Raw genomic sequence first — 20,471 nt, 5'->3', positions numbered from 1 at the left:
CATATGGGTGGTCCCAGCGGGAATCGGAACCCACGACGCTTGGCGTTGCAAGCGCCATGCTCTACCGACTGAGCCACACAGGACCAATTTAGACATACCAGAGCCCTACCTGTAACCTAGTTATTGATGAAGAAACAGGCCCTACCCGTACCCTAGTTATTGATGAAGAAACAGGCCCTACCTGTACCCTAGTTATTGATGAAGAAACAGGCCCTACCTGTACCCTAGTTATTGATGAAGAAACAGGCCCTATCTGTACCCTGGCTATTGATGAAGAAACAGGCCCTACCTGTACACTAGTTATTGATGAAGAAACAGGCCCTACCTGTACCCTGGTTATTGATGGGGAAACAGGCCCTACCTGTACCCTAGTTATTGATGAAGAAACAGGCCCTACCTGTACCCTAGTTATTGATGAAGAAACAGGCCCTACCTGTACCCTAGTTATTGATGAAGAAACAGGCCCTACCTGTACCCTGGCTATTGATGAAGAAACAGGCCCTACCTGTAACCTAGTTATTGATGAAGAAACAGGCCCTACCCGTACCCTAGTTATTGATGAAGAAACAGGCCCTACCTGTACCCTAGTTATTGATGAAGAAACAGGCCCTACCTGTACTCTAGTTATTGATGAAGAAACAGGCCCTACCTGTACCCTGGCTATTGATGAAGAAACAGGCCCTACCTGTACACTAGTTATTGATGAAGAAACAGGCCCTACCTGTACCCTGGCTATTGATGAAGAAACAGGCCCTACCTGTAACCTAGTTATTGATGAAGAAACAGGCCCTACCCGTACCCTGGCTATTGATGAAGAAACAGGCCCTACCTGTACCCTAGTTATTGATGAAGAAACAGGCCCTACCTGTACCCTGGCTATTGATGAAGAAACAGGCCCTACCTGTAACCTAGTTATTGATGAAGAAACAGGCCCTACCCGTACCCTAGTTATTGATGAAGAAACAGGCCCTACCTGTACCCTAGTTATTGATGAAGAAACAGGCCCTACCTGTACTCTAGTTATTGATGAAGAAACAGGCCCTACCTGTACCCTGGCTATTGATGAAGAAACAGGCCCTACCTGTACACTAGTTATTGATGAAGAAACAGGCCCTACCTGTACCCTAGTTATTGATGAAGAAACAGGCCCTACCTGTACCCTAGTTATTGATGAAGAAACAGGCCCTACCTGTACCCTGGCTATTGATGAAGAAACAGGCCCTACCTGTACCCTAGTTATTGATGAAGAAACAGGCCCTACCTGTACCCTGGCTATTGATGAAGAAACAGGCCCTACCTGTAACCTAGTTATTGAGGAAGAAACAGGCCCTACCCGTACCCTAGTTATTGATGAAGAAACAGGCCCTACCTGTACCCTAGTTATTGATGAAGAAACAGGCCCTACCTGTACTCTAGTTATTGATGAAGAAACAGGCCCTACCTGTACCCTGGCTATTGATGAAGAAACAGGCCCTACCTGTACACTAGTTATTGATGAAGAAACAGGCCCTACCTGTACCCTGGTTATTGATGGGGAAACAGGCCCTACTTGTACCCTAGTTATTGATGAAGAAACAGGCCCTACCTGTACCCTAGTTGTTGATGAAGAAACAGGCCCTACCTGTACCCTGGTTATTGATGAAGAAACAGGCCCTACCTGTACCCTAGTTATTGATGAAGAAACAGGCCCTACCTGTACTCTAGTTATTGATGAAGAAACAGGCCCTACCTGTACCCTAGTTATTGATGGGGATACAGGCCCTACCTGTACCCTAGTTATTGATGAAGAAACATGCCCTACCTGTACCCTAGTTGTTGATGAAGAAACAGGCCCTACCTGTACCCTGGTTATTGATGAAGAAACAGGCCCTACCTGTACCCTGGCTATTGATGAAGAAACAGGCCCTACCTGTACCCTAGTTATTAATGAAGAAACAGGCCCTACCTGTACTCTAGTTATTGATGAAGAAACAGGCCCTACCTGTACCCTGGTTATTGATGAAGAAACAGGCCCTACCTGTACCCTAGTTATTGATGAAGAAACAGGCCCTACCTGTACTCTAGTTATTGATGCATAATGTCTGGGCCCATCGGACTCGGTTCAGGGAACTTTAGGAAAGATATCTGGCCTCGTCCATGCTGTGCTCTCATTGGAAAGCACTTAGCTACCACTTAGATGATTCATCTGCTCCACACACACACCATGGGCAGATGTGCACACACACACACACACACACACACACACACACACACACACACACACACACACACACACACACACACACACACACACACACACACACACACACACACACACACACACACACACACACACACACAGTGACTCTGAAGGAAATTGTGTTTCTCTTCTACCTTGGTTCCACTCTCTGACTTAATGAGCTTTCTTTCTCTCTCTCTGTGTCTCTCTTTGTTTCTCTCCCTGTCTCTTTGTCTCTGTCTCTGTCTCTCTTTGTTTCTCTCTCTGTCTCTCTTTGTCTTCGTTTCTCTCTGTTTCTCTGTCTCTGTCTCTCTTTGTCTCTGTCTCTCTCTCTCTTTATGTCCCTCTTTCTCTGTCTCTCTCTCTCTGTCTCTCTCTCTCTGTCTCTCTCTCTCTGTCTCTCTCTCTCCGTCTCTCTGTCTCTCTCTCACTCACTCTCTCTCTGTCTCAATTAAATTTCAATTTAAGGACTTAATTGGCATGGGAAACATATGTTTACATTGCCAAAGCAAGTGAAATAGATAATAAACTCTTAGTGAAATAAACAATAAAAATGAACAGTAAACATTAGACTCACAGAAGTTCCAAAATAATAAAGACAATTAAAATGTCATATGTAAATGTACAGTGTTGTAATGATGTAAAAATAGTTAAAGTACAAAGAGAAAATAAATAAACATAAATATGGGTAGTATTTACAACGGTGCTTGTCGTTCACTGGTTGCCCTTTTCTCGCGGCAACAGGTCACACATCTTGCTGCTGTGATGGCACACTGTGGTATTTCACCCAGTAGATATGGGAGTTTATCAAAATAGTATTTGTTTAAAAAAAAAAAATTGTGGGTCTGTGTAATCTGAGGGAAATATGTGTCTCTAATATGGACATACATTGGGCAGGAGGTTAGCAAGTGCAGGTCAGTTTCCACCTAATTTTGTGGGCAGTGAGCACATATCCTGTCTTCTCTTGAGAGCCAGGTCTGCCTACGGCGGCCTTTCTCAATAGCAAGGCTATGCTCACTGAGTCTGTACATAGTCAAAGCTTTCCTTAATTTTGGGTCAGTCACAGTGGACATGTATTCTGCCTCTGTGTACTCTCTGTTTATGGCCAAATAGCATTCGCTCTCTGTCTCTTTCTATAACTCTCCTCCCTCTCTGTCTTGCTCCCTCTCTCTATATATTTCTGTATAGTGTTTTACACTTTCCATGTCTCCTGTCCCACAGTAATGACAGAGTCTGTCCTCTCTGGCTTCCTGACACATAGTGATGACAGTCTGTCCTCTCTGGCAATTGTTTGTTGTTGATGGCATCTGGTTTCACTTGTCAGGCTATGATCACTAATTCTGTAGAAGGTTTTTCTTTGTTTGCGGTCTTCTACAATGCTCTCTCCTTCTCTCCTCCAGGCACCATCGAGGCGTGTCTGAGCCACCTGTTGAAACGGCGAGCGGCGGGCTTCCTGCGTAGCGACAAGATCGGCGCCCTTTTCACCAAGATCGGCAAGGTCAACGCCACGGCCGGAGAGGTGTGCCGGAAGGTCCAGGAGCAGCTCACACAGCAGGCAGAGGTCATCAGGTACTGATTGACCTTTGAACTTTTACCCCTTACACCTGACCTCATAGCACTACCTCCAATCTACAGGAGAAATATGTGAAAGCAGTGATGTAATATTGATGTATAGACATTATGTAGTTAATACATCCAGGGTTCTCATTTTCCTTCCTTGTTTCCACACCTTCACTGACAGTGTAGCATGGTAGAATCACACAGTGTAGCATGGTAGAACCACACAGTGAAGAGACAGTGTAGCCTGGTAGAACCACACAGTGAAGAGACAGTGAAGCATGGTAGAACCACACAGTGTAGCAGGGTAGAACCACATAGTGAATAGACAGTGTAGCATGGTAGAACCACACAGTGAAGAGACAGTGTAGCATGGTAGAACCACACAGTGAAGAGACAGTGTAGCAGGGTAGAACCACAGTGAAGAGACAGTGTAGCAGGGTAGAACCACAGTGAAGAGACAGTGTAGCAGGGTAGAACCACACAGTGAAGAGACAGTGTAGCATGGTAGAACCACAGTGAAGAGACAGTGTAGCAGGGTAGAACCACACAGTGAAGAGACAGTGTAGCATGGTAGAACCACACAGTGTAGCAGGGTAGAACCACACAGTGAATAGACAGTGTAGCATGGTAGAACCACAGTGAAGAGACAGTGTAGCAGGGTAGAACCACAGTGAAGAGACAGTGTAGCAGGGTAGAACCACACAGTGAAGAGACAGTGTAGCAGGGTAGAACCACACAGTGAAGAGACAGTGTAGCAGGGTAGAACTACAGTGCAGAGACAGTGTAGCATGGTAGAACCACAGTGCAGAGACAGTGTAGCATGGTAGAACCACATAGTGCAGAAACAGTGTAGCGTGGTAGAACCACACAGTGAAGAGACAGTGGAGCATGGTAGAACCACACAGTGCAGAAACAGTGTAGCATGGTAGAACCACACAGTGCAGAAACAGTGTAGCATGGTAGAACCACAGTGAAGAGACAGTGTAGCATGGTAGAACCACAGTGAAGAAACAGTGTAGCATGGTAGAACCACACAGTGAAGAGACAGTGTAGCATGGTAGAACCACACAGTGAAGAGACAGTGTAGCAGGGTAGAACCACACAGTGCAGAAACAGTGTAGCGTAGTAGAACCACACAGTGTAGCAGGGTAGAACCACAGTGAAGAGACAGTGTAGCATGGTAGAACCACACAGTGCAGAGACAGTGTAGCATGGTAGAACCACACAGTGCAGAAACAGTGTAGCATGTTAGAACCACACAGTGCATAGACATTGTAGCATGGTAGAACCACAGTGAAGAGACATTGTAGCATGGTAGAACCACAGTGAAGAGACAGTATAGTATGGTAGAACCACAGTGAAGAGACAGTGTAGCATGGTAGAACCACACAGTGAAGAGACAGTGTAGCATGGTAGGACCACAGTGAATAGACAGTGTAGCATGGTAGAACCACACAGTGTAGCATGGTAGAACCACACAATGTAGCAGGGTAGAACCACAGTGAAGAGACAGTGTAGCATGGTAGAACCACACAGTGAGCTGGGTAGAACCACAGTGAAGAGACAGTATCGCATGGTAGAACCACACAGTGTAGCATGGTAGAACCACACAATGTAGCAGGGTAGAACCACAGTGAAGAGACAGTGTAGCATGGTAGAACCACACAGTGTAGCAGGGTAGAACCACAGTGAAGAGACAGTGTAGCATGGTAGAACCACAGTGCAGAGACAGTGTAGCATGGTAGAACCACACAGTGTCGCAGGGTAGAACCACAGTGAAGAGACAGTGTAGCATGGTAGAACCACACAGTGAAGAGACAGTGTAGCATGGTAGAACCACACAGTGCAGAGACAGTGTAGCATGGTAGAACCACACAGTGTCGCAGGGTAGAACCACAGTGAAGAGACAGTGTAGCATGGTAGAACCACAGTGAAGAGACAGTGTAGCATGGTAGAACCACACAGTGCAGAGACAGTGTAGCATGGTAGAACCACACAGTGCAGAGACAGTGTAGCATGGTAGAACCAAAGTGCAGAGACAGTGTAGCATGGTAGAACCACAGTGAAGAGACAGTGTAGCATGGTAGAACCACAGTGAAGAAACAGTGTAGCATGGTAGAACCACACAGTGAAGAGACAGTGTAGCATGGTAGAACCACAGTGAAGAGACAGTGTAGCATGGTAGAACCACACAGTGCAGAAACAGTGTAGCGTGGTAGAACCACACAGTGTAGCAGGGTAGAACCACAGTGAAGAGACAGTGTAGCATGGTAGAACCACACAGTGAAGAGACAGTGTAGCATGGTAGAACCACAGTGAAGAGACAGTGTAGCAGGGTAGAACCACAGTGAAGAGACAGTGTAGCAGGGTAGAACCACGTAGTGAAGAGACAGTGTAGCAGGGTAGAACCACACAGTGAAGAGACAGTGTAGCAGGGTAGAACTACAGTTCAGAGACAGTGTAGCATGGTAGAACCACAGTGCAGAGACAGTGTAGCATGGTAGAACCACATAGTGCAGAAACAGTGTAGCGTGGTAGAACCACACAGTGAAGAGACAGTGGAGCATGGTAGAACCACACAGTGCAGAAACAGTGTAGCATGGTAGAACCACACAGTGCAGAAACAGTGTAGCATGGTAGAACCACAGTGAAGAGACAGTGTAGCATGGTAGAACCACAGTGAAGAAACAGTGTAGCATGGTAGAACCACACAGTGAAGAGACAGTGTAGCATGGTAGAACCACACAGTGAAGAGACAGTGTAGCAGGGTAGAACCACACAGTGCAGAAACAGTGTAGCGTAGTAGAACCACACAGTGTAGCAGGGTAGAACCACAGTGAAGAGACAGTGTAGCATGGTAGAACCACACAGTGCAGAGACAGTGTAGCATGGTAGAACCACACAGTGCAGAAACAGTGTAGCATGTTAGAACCACACAGTGCATAGACATTGTAGCATGGTAGAACCACAGTGAAAAGACATTGTAGCATGGTAGAACCACAGTGAAGAGACAGTATAGTATGGTAGAACCACAGTGAAGAGACAGTGTAGCATGGTAGAACCACACAGTGAAGAGACAGTGTAGCATGGTAGGACCACAGTGAATAGACAGTGTAGCATGGTAGAACCACACAGTGTAGCATGGTAGAACCACACAATGTAGCAGGGTAGAACCACAGTGAAGAGACAGTGTAGCATGGTAGAACCACACAGTGAGCAGGGTAGAACCACAGTGAAGAGACAGTATCGCATGGTAGAACCACACAGTGTAGCATGGTAGAACCACACAATGTAGCAGGGTAGAACGACAGTGAAGAGACAGTGTAGCATGGTAGAACCACACAGTGTAGCAGGGTAGAACCACAGTGAAGAGACAGTGTAGCATGGTAGAACCACAGTGCAGAGACAGTGTAGCATGGTAGAACCACACAGTGTCGCAGGGTAGAACCACAGTGAAGAGACAGTGTAGCATGGTAGAACCACACAGTGCAGAGACAGTGTAGCATGGTAGAACCACACAGTGTCGCAGGGTAGAACCACCATGAAGAGACAGTGTAGCATGGTAGAACCACAGTGAAGAGACAGTGTAGCATGGTAGAACCACACAGTGCAGAGACAGTGTAGCATGGTAGAACCACACAGTGTCGCAGGGTAGAACCACAGTGAAGAGACAGTGTAGCATGGTAGAACCACAGTGAAGAGACAGTGTAGCATGGTAGAACCACACAGTGCAGAGACAGTGTAGCATGGTAGAACCACACAGTGCAGAGACAGTGTAGCATGGTAGAACCAAAGTGCAGAGACAGTGTAGCATGGTAGAACCACAGTGAAGAGACAGTGTAGCATGGTAGAACCACAGTGAAGAAACAGTGTAGCATGGTAGAACCACACAGTGAAGAGACAGTGTAGCATGGTAGAACCACAGTGAAGAGACAGTGTAGCATGGTAGAACCACACAGTGCAGAAACAGTGTAGCGTGGTAGAACCACACAGTGTAGCAGGGTAGAACCACAGTGAAGAGACAGTGTAGCATGGTAGAACCACACAGTGAAGAGACAGTGTAGAATGGTAGAACCACAGTGAAGAGACAGTGTAGCATGGTAGAACCACACAGTGCAGAAACAGTGTAGCTTGGTAGAACCACAGTGAAGAGACAGTGTAGCATGGTAGAACCACACAGTGCAGAAACAGTGTAGCGTGGTAGAACCACACAGTGTAGCAGGGTAGAACCACAGTGAAGAAACAGTGTAGCATGGTAGAACCACACAGTGAAGAGACAGTGTAGCATGGTAGAACCACACAGTGAAGAGACAGTGTAGCATGGTAGAACCACACAGTGCAGAAACAGTGTAGCGTGGTAGAACCACACAGTGTAGCAGGGTAGAACCACAGTGAAGAGACAGTGTAGCATGGTAGAACCACACAGTGAAGAGACAGTGTAGCATGGTAGAACCACACAGTGCAGAAACAGTGTAGCGTGGTAGAACCACACAGTGTAGCAGGGTAGAACCACAGTGAAGAGACAGTGTAGCATCGTAGAACCACACAGTGAAGAGACAGTGTAGCATGGTAGAACCACACAGTGCAGAGACAGTGTAGCATGGTAGAACCACAGTGAAGAGACAGTGTAGCATGGTAGAACCACACAGTGCAGAGACAGTGTAGCATGGTAGAACCACACAGTGCAGAAACAGTGTAGCATGTTAGAACCACACAGTGCATAGACATTGTAGCATGGTAGAACCACATTGAAGAGACATTGTAGCATGGTAGAACCACAGTGAAGAGACAGTATAGTATGGTAGAACTACAGTGCAGAGACAGTGTAGCATGGTAGAACCACACAGTGAAGAGACAGTGTAGCATGGTAGAACCACAGTGAAGAGACAGTGTAGCAGGGTAGAACCACAGTGAATAGACAGTGTAGCATGGTAGAACCACAGTGAATAGACAGTGTAGCATGGTAGAACCACACAGTGAAGAGACAGTGTAGTATGGTAGAACCACACAGTGCATAGACATTGTAGCATGGTAGAACCACAGTGAAGAGACATTGTAGCATGGTAGAACCACAGTGAAGAGACAGTATAGTATGGTAGAACCACAGTGAAGAGACAGTGTAGCATGGTAGAACCACACAGTGAAGAGACAGTGTAGCATGGTAGAACCACAGTGAAGAGACAGTGTAGCAGGGTAGAACCACAGTGAATAGACAGTGTAGCATGGTAGAACCACAGTGAATAGACAGTGTAGCATGGTAGAACCACACAGTGAAGAGACAGTGTAGCATGGTAGAACCACACAGTGAGCAGGGTAGAACCACAGTGAAGAGACAGTATCGCATGGTAGAACCACACAGTGTAGCATGGTAGAACCACACAATGTAGCAGGGTAGAACCACAGTGAAGAGACAGTGTAGCATGGTAGAACCACACAGTGTAGCAGGGTAGAACCACAGTGAAGAGACAGTGTAGCATGGTAGAACCACAGTGCAGAGACAGTGTAGCATGGTAGAACCACACAGTGTCGCAGGGTAGAACCACAGTGAAGAGACAGTGTAGCATGGTAGAACCACACAGTGAAGAGACAGTGTAGCATGGTAGAACCACACAGTGTAGAGACAGTGTAGCATGGTAGAACCACACAGTGTCGCAGGGTAGAACCACCGTGAAGAGACAGTGTAGCATGGTAGAACCACAGTGAAGAGACAGTGTAGCATGGTAGAACCACACAGTGCAGAGACAGTGTAGCATGGTAGAACCACACAGTGTCGCAGGGTAGAACCACAGTGAAGAGACAGTGTAGCATGATAGAACCACAGTGAAGAGACAGTGTAGCATGGTAGAACCACACAGTGCAGAGACAGTGTAGCATGGTAGAACCACACAGTGCAGAGACAGTGTAGCATGGTAGAACCACACAGTGCAGAGACAGTGTAGCATGGTAGAACCACACAGTGTAGCATGGTGAGCCTCCCTCTCATAGTACTTACTGTAGAGACAACACACAACGCAACACAACACACCACAACACAACACAACACACCACAACACAACATACACACAGAGACAGAGACAGAAAGTGATAAGGGGCTAAGTGGCAAAGCCCCAGATGTGCAACAGGAAGGGAGACAGGCAGGGAGGGACTGAGACAGGCAGGGAGACAGGCAGGGAGGGACTGAGACAGGCAGGGAGACAGGCAGGGAGGGACTGAGACAGGCAGGGAGGGACTGAGACAGGCAGGGAGACAGGCAGGGAGACAGGCAGTGAGGAACTGAGACAGGCAGGGAGACAGGCAGGGAGGGACTGAGACAGGCAGGGAGACAGGCAGGGAGGAACTGAGACAGGCAGGGAGACAGGCAGGGAGGGACTGAGACAGGCAGGGAGGGACTGAGACAGGCAGGGAGACAGGCAGGGAGACAGGCAGGGAGGAACTGAGACAGGCAGGGAGACAGGCAGGGAGGGACTGAGACAGGCAGGGAGACAGGCATGGAGGGACTGAGACAGGCAAGAAGAGAGGCAAGAAGACAGGCAGGGAGGGACTGAGACAGGCAGGGAGACAGGCAGGGAGGGACTGAGACAGGCATGGAGGGACTGAGACAGGCAGGGAGACAGGCATGGAGGGACTCAGACAGGCAAGAAGAGAGGCAAGAAGACAGGCAGGGAGGGACTGAGACAGGCAGGGAGACAGGCATGGAGGGACTGAGACAGGCAAGAAGATAGGCAAGAAGACAGGCAGGGAGGGACTGAGACAGGAAGGGATACAGGCATGGAGGAACTGAGACATGCAGGGAGACAGGCAGGGAGGGACTGAGACAGGAAGGGAGACAGGCAGGGAGGGACTGAGACAGGCAGGGAGGGACTGAGACAGGCAGGGAGGAACTGAGACATGCAGGGAGACAGGCAGGGAGGGACTGAGACAGGCAGGGAGACAGGCAGGGAGGGACTGAGACAGGCAGGGAGACAGGCAGGGAGGGACTGAGACAGGCAGGGAGACAGGCAGGGAGGGACTGAGACAGGCAGGGAGACAGGCATGGAGGGACTGAGACAGGCAAGAAGAGAGGCAAGAAGACAGGCAGGGAGGGACTGAGACAGGCAGGGAGACAGGCAGGGAGGGACTGAGACAGGCAGGGAGGGACTGAGACAGGCAGGGAGACAGGCAGGGAGACAGGCAGGGAGGAACTGAGACAGGCAAGAAGAGAGGCAAGAAGACAGGCAGGGAGGGACTGAGACAGGCAGGGAGACAGGCAGGGAGGGACTGAGACAGGCATGGAGGGACTGAGACAGGCAGGGAGACAGGCATGGAGGGACTCAGACAGGCAAGAAGAGAGGCAAGAAGACAGGCAGGGAGGGACTGAGACAGGCAGGGAGACAGGCATGGAGGGACTGAGACAGGCAAGAAGATAGGCAAGAAGACAGGCAGGGAGGGACTGAGACAGGAAGGGATACAGGCATGGAGGAACTGAGACATGCAGGGAGACAGGCAGGGAGGGACTGAGACAGGAAGGGAGACAGGCAGGGAGGGACTGAGACAGGCAGGGAGGGACTGAGACAGGCAGGGAGGAACTGAGACATGCAGGGAGACAGGCAGGGAGGGACTGAGACAGGCAGGGAGACAGGCAGGGAGGGACTGAGACAGGCAGGGAGACAGGCAGGGAGGGACTGAGACAGGCAGGGAGACAGGCAGGGAGGGACTGAGACAGGCAAGAAGACAGGCAGGGAGGGACTGAGACAGGCAAGAAGACAGGCAGGGAGGGACTGAGACATGCAGGGAGACAGGCAGGGAGGGACTGAGACAGGCAGGGAGACAGGCAGGGAGGGACTGAGACAGGCAAGAAGACAGGCAGGGAGGGACTGAGACAGGCAGGGAGACAGGCAGGGAGGGACTGAGACAGGCAGGGAGACAGGCAGGGAGGGACTGAGACAGGCAGAGACAGGCAGGGAGGGACTGAGACAGGCAAGAAGACAGGCAGGGAGGGACTGAGACAGGCAGGGAGACAGGCAGGGAGGGACTGAGACAGGCAAGAAGACAGGCAGGGAGGGACTGAGACAGGCAGGGAGACAGGCAGGGAGCGACTGAGACAGGAAGGGAGACAGGCAGGGAGGGACTGAGACAGGCAGGGAGACAGGCAGGGAGGGACTGAGACAGGCAGGGAGACAGGCAGGGAGGGACTGAGACAGGCAGGGAGAGAGGCATGGAGGGGCTGAGACAGGAAGGGAGACAGGCAGGGAGGGGCTGAGACAGGAAGGGAGAGGCATGGAGGGGCTGAGACAGGAAGGGAGACAGGCAGGGAGAGAGGCATGGAGGGGCTGAGACAGGCAGGGAGACAGGCAGGGAGAGAGGCATGGAGGGGCTGAGACAGGAAGGGAGACAGGCAGGGAGAGAGGCATGGAGGGGATGAGACAGGCAGGGAGACAGGCAGGGAGAGAGGCATGGAGGGGCTGAGACAGGACGGGAGACAGGCATAGAGGGGCTTAGACAGGCAGGGAGGGAGACAGGCAAGGAGACAGGCAGGGAGGGAGGGAGGCTGTTTGATAGCCCATGAACAGACCATTAGGCTGATCCACATGGCCACTGGGGGGTGGGGTGTAAGGGGGGGGGGCAGAACATACGCATGCCTGCACACATACTCTCTTCCTGTATCCTCTCATCTCATCTCCTAATGGCTTATTGCAGTCAGACAGCTGTGAACGTAGAGACAGAATATGTAGATTGTATTCCAGATTGCTGGTGTGAGTGCTGTGCTTTTCACTACTAGTGTTTCTCTGGGGGGGTTCCCCAAATTACATGTTGTTTAGTGTCCCCCCCCCCCTTCCCCTCTCCTTCCCCTAACCCAGTGGTTCCCAAGCGTTTCACGGTCCTGTACACTCTCAAATGTAGTTTTTTTGCCATCATTGTAAGCCTGCCATACACACACTATATGATACGTTTATTAAACATAAGAATGAGTGTGAGTTTTTGTCACAACCCGGCTTGTGGGAAGTGGCAAAGAGCTCTTATAGGACCAGGGCACAAATAATAATAATCATTTAGCTTTTTATGTAACCATCTTACATATAAAACTTTATTTGTCCATCGAAAATCGTGAATATCTCACCACATAACTCTGCAATGTTGGGTTGTATTGGAGAGAGTCTCAGTCTTAAATCATTTTCCACACACAGTCTGTGCCTGTATTTAGTTCTCATGCTAGTGAGGGCCGAGAATCCACTCTCACATAGGTACGTGGTTGCAAAGGGCATCAGTGTCTTAACAGCACGATTTGCCAAGGCAGGATACTCTGAGCGCAGCCCTGTCCAGAAATCTGGCAGGGGCTTCTGATTTAAAGTCAATTTTCACAGAACTGCTTGTTGCAATTTCAATGAGGCTCTCTTGTCTAGATATCGGTAAGTGGACTGGAGGCAGGGCATGAAAGGGGATAACGAATCCAGTTGTTTGTGTCACCCATTTCGGGAAAGTACCTGCGTAATTGCGCACCCAGCTCACTCAGGTGTGTTGTCCTTGTTAATTAATGCAGACAGAGGAGAGCTCCAACTTCTTTAATCATGGCCTCAATTTTGAATCTCACATTGAATATAGTTGCGGAGAGTCCCTGTAATCCTAGATTCTGATCATTCAGTTGAGAAAAAACATCACCCAGATAGGCCAGTCGTGTGAGAAACTCATCATCATCAAGCGGTCAGACAAGTGAAAATTATGGTCAGTAAAGAAAACTTTAAACTCGTCTCTCAATTTAAAACAACATGTCAATACTTTGCCCCTTAATAACCAGCGCAACCTTCTGTATGTTGTAAAAGTGTTACATGGTCGCTGCCCATATCATTACGAAGTGCAGAAAATACATGAGAGTTCAGGTTCCTTGCTTTAACAAAGTTAACCATTTTCATTGGTGTCCAAATCGTCTTTCAAGCTGTCAGGCATTCCCTTGGCAGCAAGATCCTCTAGGTGGATGCTGCAGTGTACCCAAGAGCCTCTCGGTGGATGCTGCAATGGACCCAAGAGCCTCTCGGTGGATGCTGCAGTCTACCCAAGAGCCTCTCGGTGGATGCTGCAGTCTACCCAAGAGCCTCTCGGTGGATGCTGCAGTCTACCCAAGAGCCTCTCGGTGGATGCTGCAGTGTACCCAAGAGCCTCTAGGTGGATGCTGCAGTGTACCCAAGAGCCTCTAGGTGGATGCTGCAGTGTACCCAAGAGCCTCTAGGTGGATGCTCTAGTCTACCCAAGAGCCTCTAGGTGGATGCTGCAGTGTACCCAAGAGCCTCTAGGTGGATGCTGCTGTTTACCCAAGAGCCTCTAGGTGGATGCTGCAGTTTACCCAAGAGCCTCTTGGTGGATGCTGCAGTGTACCCAAGAGCCTCTAGGTGGATGCTGCAGTGTACCCAAGAGCCTCTAGGTGGATGCTGCAGTGTACCCAAGAGCCTCTAGGTGGATGCTGCAGTTTACCCAAGAGCCTCTAGGTGGATGCTGCAGTCTACCCAAGAGCCTCTCGGTGGATGCTGCAGTTTACCCAAGAGCCTCTAGTTGGATGCTGCAGTGTACCTAAGAGCCTCTCGGTGGATGCTGCAGTGTACCCAAGAGCCTCTCGATGGATGCTGCAGTTTACCCAAGAGCCTCTCGGTGGATGCTGCAGTGTACCCAAGAGCCTCTCGGTGGATGCTGCAGTGGACCCAAGAGCCTCTCGGTGGATGCTGCAGTTTACCCAAGAGCCTCTCGGTGGATGCTGCAGTCTACCCAAGAGCCTCTCGGTGGATGCTGCAGTTTACCCAAGAGCCTCTCGGTGGATGCTGCAGTCTACCCAAGAGCCTCTCGGTGGATGCTGCAGTGTACCCAAGAGCCTCTCGGTGGATGCTGCAGTTTACCCAAGAGCCTCTCGGTGGATGCTGCAGTCTACCCAAGAGCCTCTCGGTGGATGCTGCAGTCTACCCAAGAGCCTCTCGGTGGATGCTGCAGTGTACCCAATAGCCTCTAGGTGGATGCTGCAGTGTACCCAAGAGCCTCTAGGTGGATGCTGCAGTGTACCCAAGAGCCTCTAGGTGGATTCTCTAGTCTACCCAAGAGCCTCTAGGTGTATGCTGCAGTGTACCCAAGAGCCTCTAGGTGGATGCTGCAGTTTACCCAAGAGCCTCTAGGTGGATGCTGCAGTTTACCCAAGAGCCTCTAGGTGGATGCTGCAGTCTACCCAAGAGCCTCTAGGTGGATGCTGCCGTGTACCCAAGAGCCTCTAGGTGGATGCTGCAGTGTACCCAAGTGCCTCTAGGTGGATGCTGCACTGTACCCAAGAGCCTCTAGGTGGATGCTGCAGTGTACCCAAGAGCCTCTAGGTGGATGCTGCAGTTTACCCAAGAGCCTCTAGGTGGATGCTGCAGTCTACCCAAGAGCCTCTCGGTGGATGCTGCAGTTTACCCAAGAGCCTCTAGGTGGATGCTGCAGTGTACCCAAGAGCCTCTAGGTGGATGCTGCAGTTTACCCAAGAGCCTCTAGGTGGATGCTGCAGTTTACCCAAGAGCCTCTAGGTGGATGCTGCAGTTTACCCAAGAGCCTCTAGGTGGATGCTGCAGTGAACCCAAGTGGCGTCGGGAGCAACTGCTTGCACGCGCGTTACAACTCCACTATGTCTCCCTGTCATGGATCTTGTTCCATCAGTACAGATACCAACACATTTTGACCACCAAAGTCCTTTTGATGTCACAAAGCTGTCCAGTACTTTAAAAATATCCTCTCCTGTTGTCCTGGTTTCCAGTGGTTTGCAGAAGAGGATGTCTTCCTTAATTGACCCCCGTAAATGTAACGGACATATACCAGGAGCTGTTGACTCATCCAGCTGTAATAAATATAATTCACTGGCTTGTTTGTGAAGCAGTAATTGTTTCAAAACATCTCCTGCCATGTCACTGATGTGTCATGAAACAGTGTTGTTTGATGAAGACAGTCTGTATAGTTTCTTTGTCCTTTTCCCCCAACATTGTCCCAGCCATACCTGCGTCAGCGGGAAGAGTTAAGTCCTCCACAATAGTATGGGGCTTGCCTGTCCTAGCCAGTCCTCCACAATAGTATGGGGCTTGCCTGTCCTAGCCAGTCCTCCACAATAGTATGGGGCTTGCCTGTCCTAGCCAGTCCTCCACAATAGTATGGGGCTTGCCTGTCCTAGCCAGTCCTCCACAATAGTATGGGGCTTGCCTGTCCTAGCCAGTCCTCCACAATAGTATGGGGCTTGCCTGTCCTAGCCAGTCCTCCACAATAGTATGGGGCTTGCCTGTCCCAGCCAGTCCTCCACAATAGTATGGGGCTTGCCTGTCCTAGCCAGTCCTCCACAATAGTATGGGGCTTGCCTGTCCAAGCCAGTCCTCCACAATAGTATGGGGCTTGCCTGTCCTAGCCAGTCCTCCACAATAGTATGGGTCTTGCCTGTCCCAGCCAGTCCTCCACAATAGTATGGGCTTGCCTGTCCTAGCCAGTCCTCCACAATAGTATGGGGCTTGCCTGTCCTAGCCAGTCCTCCACAATAGTATGGGGCTTGCCTGTCCTAGCCAGTCATCTACAATAGTATGGGGCTTGTCTGTCCCAGCCAGTCCTCCACAATAGTATGGGGCTTGTCTGTCCTCGCCAGTCCTCCACAATAGTATGGGGCTTGCCTGTCCTAGTCAGTCCTCCACAATAGTATGGGGCTTACCTGTCCAAGCCAGTCCTCCACAATAGTATGGGGCTTGTCTGTCCTAGCCAGTCCTCTACAATAGTATGGGGCTTACCTGTCCTAGCCAGTCCTCCACAATAGTATGGGTCTAGCCTGTCCTAGCCAGTCCTCCACAATAGTATGGGGCTTGTCTGTCCTAGCCAGTCCTCTACAATAGTATGGGGCTTGCCTGTCCTAGCCAGTCCTCTACAATAGTATGGGGCTTGCCTGTCCTAGCCAGTCCTCCACAATAGTATGGGGCTTGTCTGTCCTCGCCAGTCCTCCACAATAGTCTGGGGCTTGCCTGTCCTAGTCAGTCCTCCACAATAGTATGGGGCTTACCTGTCCTAGCCAGTCCTCCACAATAGTATGGGGCTTGTCTGTCCTAGCCAGTCCTCCACAATAGTATGGGGCTTGCCTGTCCTAGCCAGTCCTCCACAATAGTATGGGGCTTGTCTGTCCTCGCCAGTCCTCCACAATAGTATGGGGCTTGCCTGTCCTAGTCAGTCCTCCACAATAGTATGGGGCTTGCCTGTCCTAGCCAGTCCTCCACAATAGTATGGGGCTTGTCTGTCCTCGCCAGTCCTCCACAATAGTATGGGGCTTGCCTGTCCTAGTCAGTCCTCCACAATAGTATGGGGCTTGCCTGTCCCAGCCAGTCCTCCACAATAGTATGGGGCTTGCCTGTCCTAGCCAGTCCTCCACAATAGTATGGGGCTTACCTGTCCTAGCCAGTCCTCCACAATAGTATGGGGCTTGTCTGTCCTAGCCAGTCCTCTACAATAGTATGGGGCTTACCTGTCCTAGCCAGTCCTCCACAATAGTATGGGTCTTGCCTGTCCTAGCCAGTCCTCCACAATAGTATGGGGCTTGTCTGTCCTAGCCAGTCCTCTACAATAGTATGGGGCTTGCCTGTCCTAGCCAGTCCTCTACAATAGTATGGGGCTCGCCTGTCCTAGCCAGTCCTCCACAATAGTATGGGGCTTGTCTGTCCTCGCCAGTCCTCCACAATAGTATGGGGCTTGCCTGTCCTAGTCAGTCCTCCACAATAGTATGGGGCTTACCTGTCCTAGCCAGTCCTCCACAATAGTATGGGGCTTGTCTGTCCTAGCCAGTCCTCTACAATAGTATGGGACTTACCTGTCCTAGCCAGTCCTCCACAATAGTATGGGGCTTGCCTGTCCTAGCCAGTCCTCTACAATAGTATGGGGCTTGTCTGTCCTAGCCACTCCTCTACAATAGTATGGGTCTTGTCTGTCCTAGCCAGTCCTCTACAATAGTATGGGTCTTGCCTGTCCTAGCCAGTCCTCCACAATAGTATGGGGCTTGCCTGTCCTAGCCAGTCCTCTACAATAGTATGGGGCTTGTCTGTCCTAGTCAGTCCTCCACAATAGTATGGGGCTTACCTGTCCTAGCCAGTCCTCCACAATAGTACGGGGCTTGCCTGTCCTAGTCAGTCCTCCACAATAGTATGGGGCTTGCCTGTCCCAGCCAGTCCTCCACAATAGTATGGGCTTGCCTGTCCTAGCCAGTCCTCCACAATAGTATGGGGCTTGCCTGTCCTAGCCAGTCCTCCACAATAGTATGGGGCTTGTCTGTCCTCGCCAGTCCTCCACAATAGTATGGGGCTTGCCTGTCCTAGTCAGTCCTCCACAATAGTATGGGGCTTACCTGTCCTAGCCAGTCCTCCACAATAGTATGGGGCTTGTCTGTCCTAGCCAGTCCTCTACAATAGTATGGGGCTTACCTGTCCTAGCCAGTCCTCCACAATAGTATGGGTCTTGCCTGTCCTAGCCAGTCCTCCACAATAGTATGGGGCTTGTCTGTCCTAGCCAGTCCTCTACAATAGTATGGGGCTTGCCTGTCCTAGCCAGTCCTCTACAATAGTATGGGGCTTGCCTGTCCTAGCCAGTCCTCCACAATAGTATGGGGCTTGTCTGTCCTCGCCAGTCCTCCACAATAGTATGGGGCTTGCCTGTCCTAGTCAGTCCTCCACAATAGTATGGGGCTTACCTGTCCTAGCCAGTCCTCCACAATAGTATGGGGCTTGTCTGTCCTAGCCAGTCCTCTACAATAGTATGGGACTTACCTGTCCTAGCCAGTCCTCCACAATAGTATGGGGCTTGCCTGTCCTAGCCAGTCCTCTACAATAGTATGGGGCTTGTCTGTCCTAGCCACTCCTCTACAATAGTATGGGTCTTGTCTGTCCTAGCCACTCCTCTACAATAGTATGGGTCTTGCCTGTCCTAGCCAGTCCTCCACAATAGTATGGGGCTTGCCTGTCCTAGCCAGTCCTCTACAATAGTATGGGGCTTGTCTGTCCTAGTCAGTCCTCCACAATAGTATGGGGCTTACCTGTCCTAGCCAGTCCTCCACAATAGTACGGGGCTTGCCTGTCCTAGTCAGTCCTCCACAATAGTATGGGGCTTGCCTGTCCCAGCCAGTCCTCCACAATAGTATGGGGCTTGCCTGTCCTAGCCAGTCCTCCACAATAGTATGGGGCTTGCCTGTCCTAGCCAGTCCTCCACAATAGTATGGGGCTTGTCTGTCCTCGCCAGTCCTCCACAATAGTATGGGGCTTGCCTGTCCTAGTCAGTCCTCCACAATAGTATGGGGCTTACCTGTCCTAGCCAGTCCTCCACAATAGTATGGGGCTTGTCTGTCCTAGCCAGTCCTCTACAATAGTATGGGGCTTACCTGTCCTAGCCAGTCCTCCACAATAGTATGGGTCTTGCCTGTCCTAGCCAGTCCTCCACAATAGTATGGGGCTTGTCTGTCCTAGCCAGTCCTCTACAATAGTATGGGGCTTGCCTGTCCTAGCCAGTCCTCTACAATAGTATGGGGCTTGCCTGTCCTAGCCAGTCCTCCACAATAGTATGGGGCTTGTCTGTCCTCGCCAGTCCTCCACAATAGTATGGGGCTTGCCTGTCCTAGTCAGTCCTCCACAATAGTATGGGGCTTACCTGTCCTAGCCAGTCCTCCACAATAGTATGGGGCTTGTCTGTCCTAGCCAGTCCTCTACAATAGTATGGGACTTACCTGTCCTAGCCAGTCCTCCACAATAGTATGGGGCTTGCCTGTCCTAGCCAGTCCTCTACAATAGTATGGGGCTTGTCTGTCCTAGCCACTCCTCTACAATAGTATGGGTCTTGTCTGTCCTAGCCAGTCCTCTACAATAGTATGGGTCTTGCCTGTCCTAGCCAGTCCTCCACAATAGTATGGGGCTTGCCTGTCCTAGCCAGTCCTCTACAATAGTATGGGGCTTGTCTGTCCTAGCCAGTCAGGGAGGGTTTGGCCGGTAGGGAAATCCTCATCGCGCACCAGCGACTCCTGTGGCGGGCCGGCGCTGCTAGCGCTGCAATACAGCGCCCTTAACCTCTGTGCCACCCGGGAGGCCAAAAAGTCATTACTTAATAACTTATTTAAAAAGTCATTAATTAATAACTTATTTAAAAAGTCATTACATTTTTTTTAGCCCTTTTCCTCCCCAACACGTTATGTTGGCTGACAATTTGTTGGCTGCCTGTCCTTACGATCTGCATAGCATTACAGCAATATGTACCGGTGTGTTAGCTAGCTATCTAATGTTAGTTAGCTACTGGGTTGATCACTCCTTGGGTCCAAATTTTGAGGAAGATACCAGAGCTTAGGATGATGTTAAAGAGTTTAAGGAAAGCCAGTTGGCAATTGTGATCTGTATATTTTGTCATTTCATTGAGAATACCATCAACACCACAGGCCTTTTTGGGTTGGAGGGTTTATATTTTGTCCATTAGTGGGTTCTGGTAGTATTTAATAGTTGATTCTAAGATTTGTATTTGATCATGTATATGTTTTTGCTGTTTGTTCTTTGTTATAGAGCCAAAAAGTTAGGAGAAGTGGTTTACCAATACTTCTCCGTTTCGGATAGATAACTCTTAGTAGTGTTGTTTGTTTAGTGTTTTCCAATTCTCCCAGAAGTGGTTTGAGTCTATGGACACACACACACACACACACACACACACACACACACACACACACACA

General features: G+C 50.0%; 1 protein-coding gene across 1 annotated transcript in view; it reads left to right on the top strand.

The window, feature by feature from the left end:
- Positions 1-3,618: 3,618 nt before the first annotated feature.
- LOC135534364 (small G protein signaling modulator 2-like) overlaps positions 3,619-20,471 on the top strand; it is a gene marked incomplete at both ends in the record, with an annotated part of 36,133 nt that continues 19,280 nt past the window's right edge. The window contains one exon of the mRNA XM_064961391.1: positions 3,619-3,787. Within this exon, the coding sequence (XP_064817463.1) occupies positions 3,619-3,787 (169 nt within the window). The remainder of the gene's footprint in view (positions 3,788-20,471) is intronic.

This window comes from Oncorhynchus masou, unplaced genomic scaffold (genome assembly GCF_036934945.1).
Source record: "Oncorhynchus masou masou isolate Uvic2021 unplaced genomic scaffold, UVic_Omas_1.1 unplaced_scaffold_3297, whole genome shotgun sequence".
NCBI classification, from domain to species: Eukaryota; Metazoa; Chordata; class Actinopteri; order Salmoniformes; family Salmonidae; genus Oncorhynchus; species Oncorhynchus masou.
The sequence above is the reverse complement of the archived record's forward strand: the minus strand, read 5'-3'. Positions and strand labels throughout refer to the sequence as shown.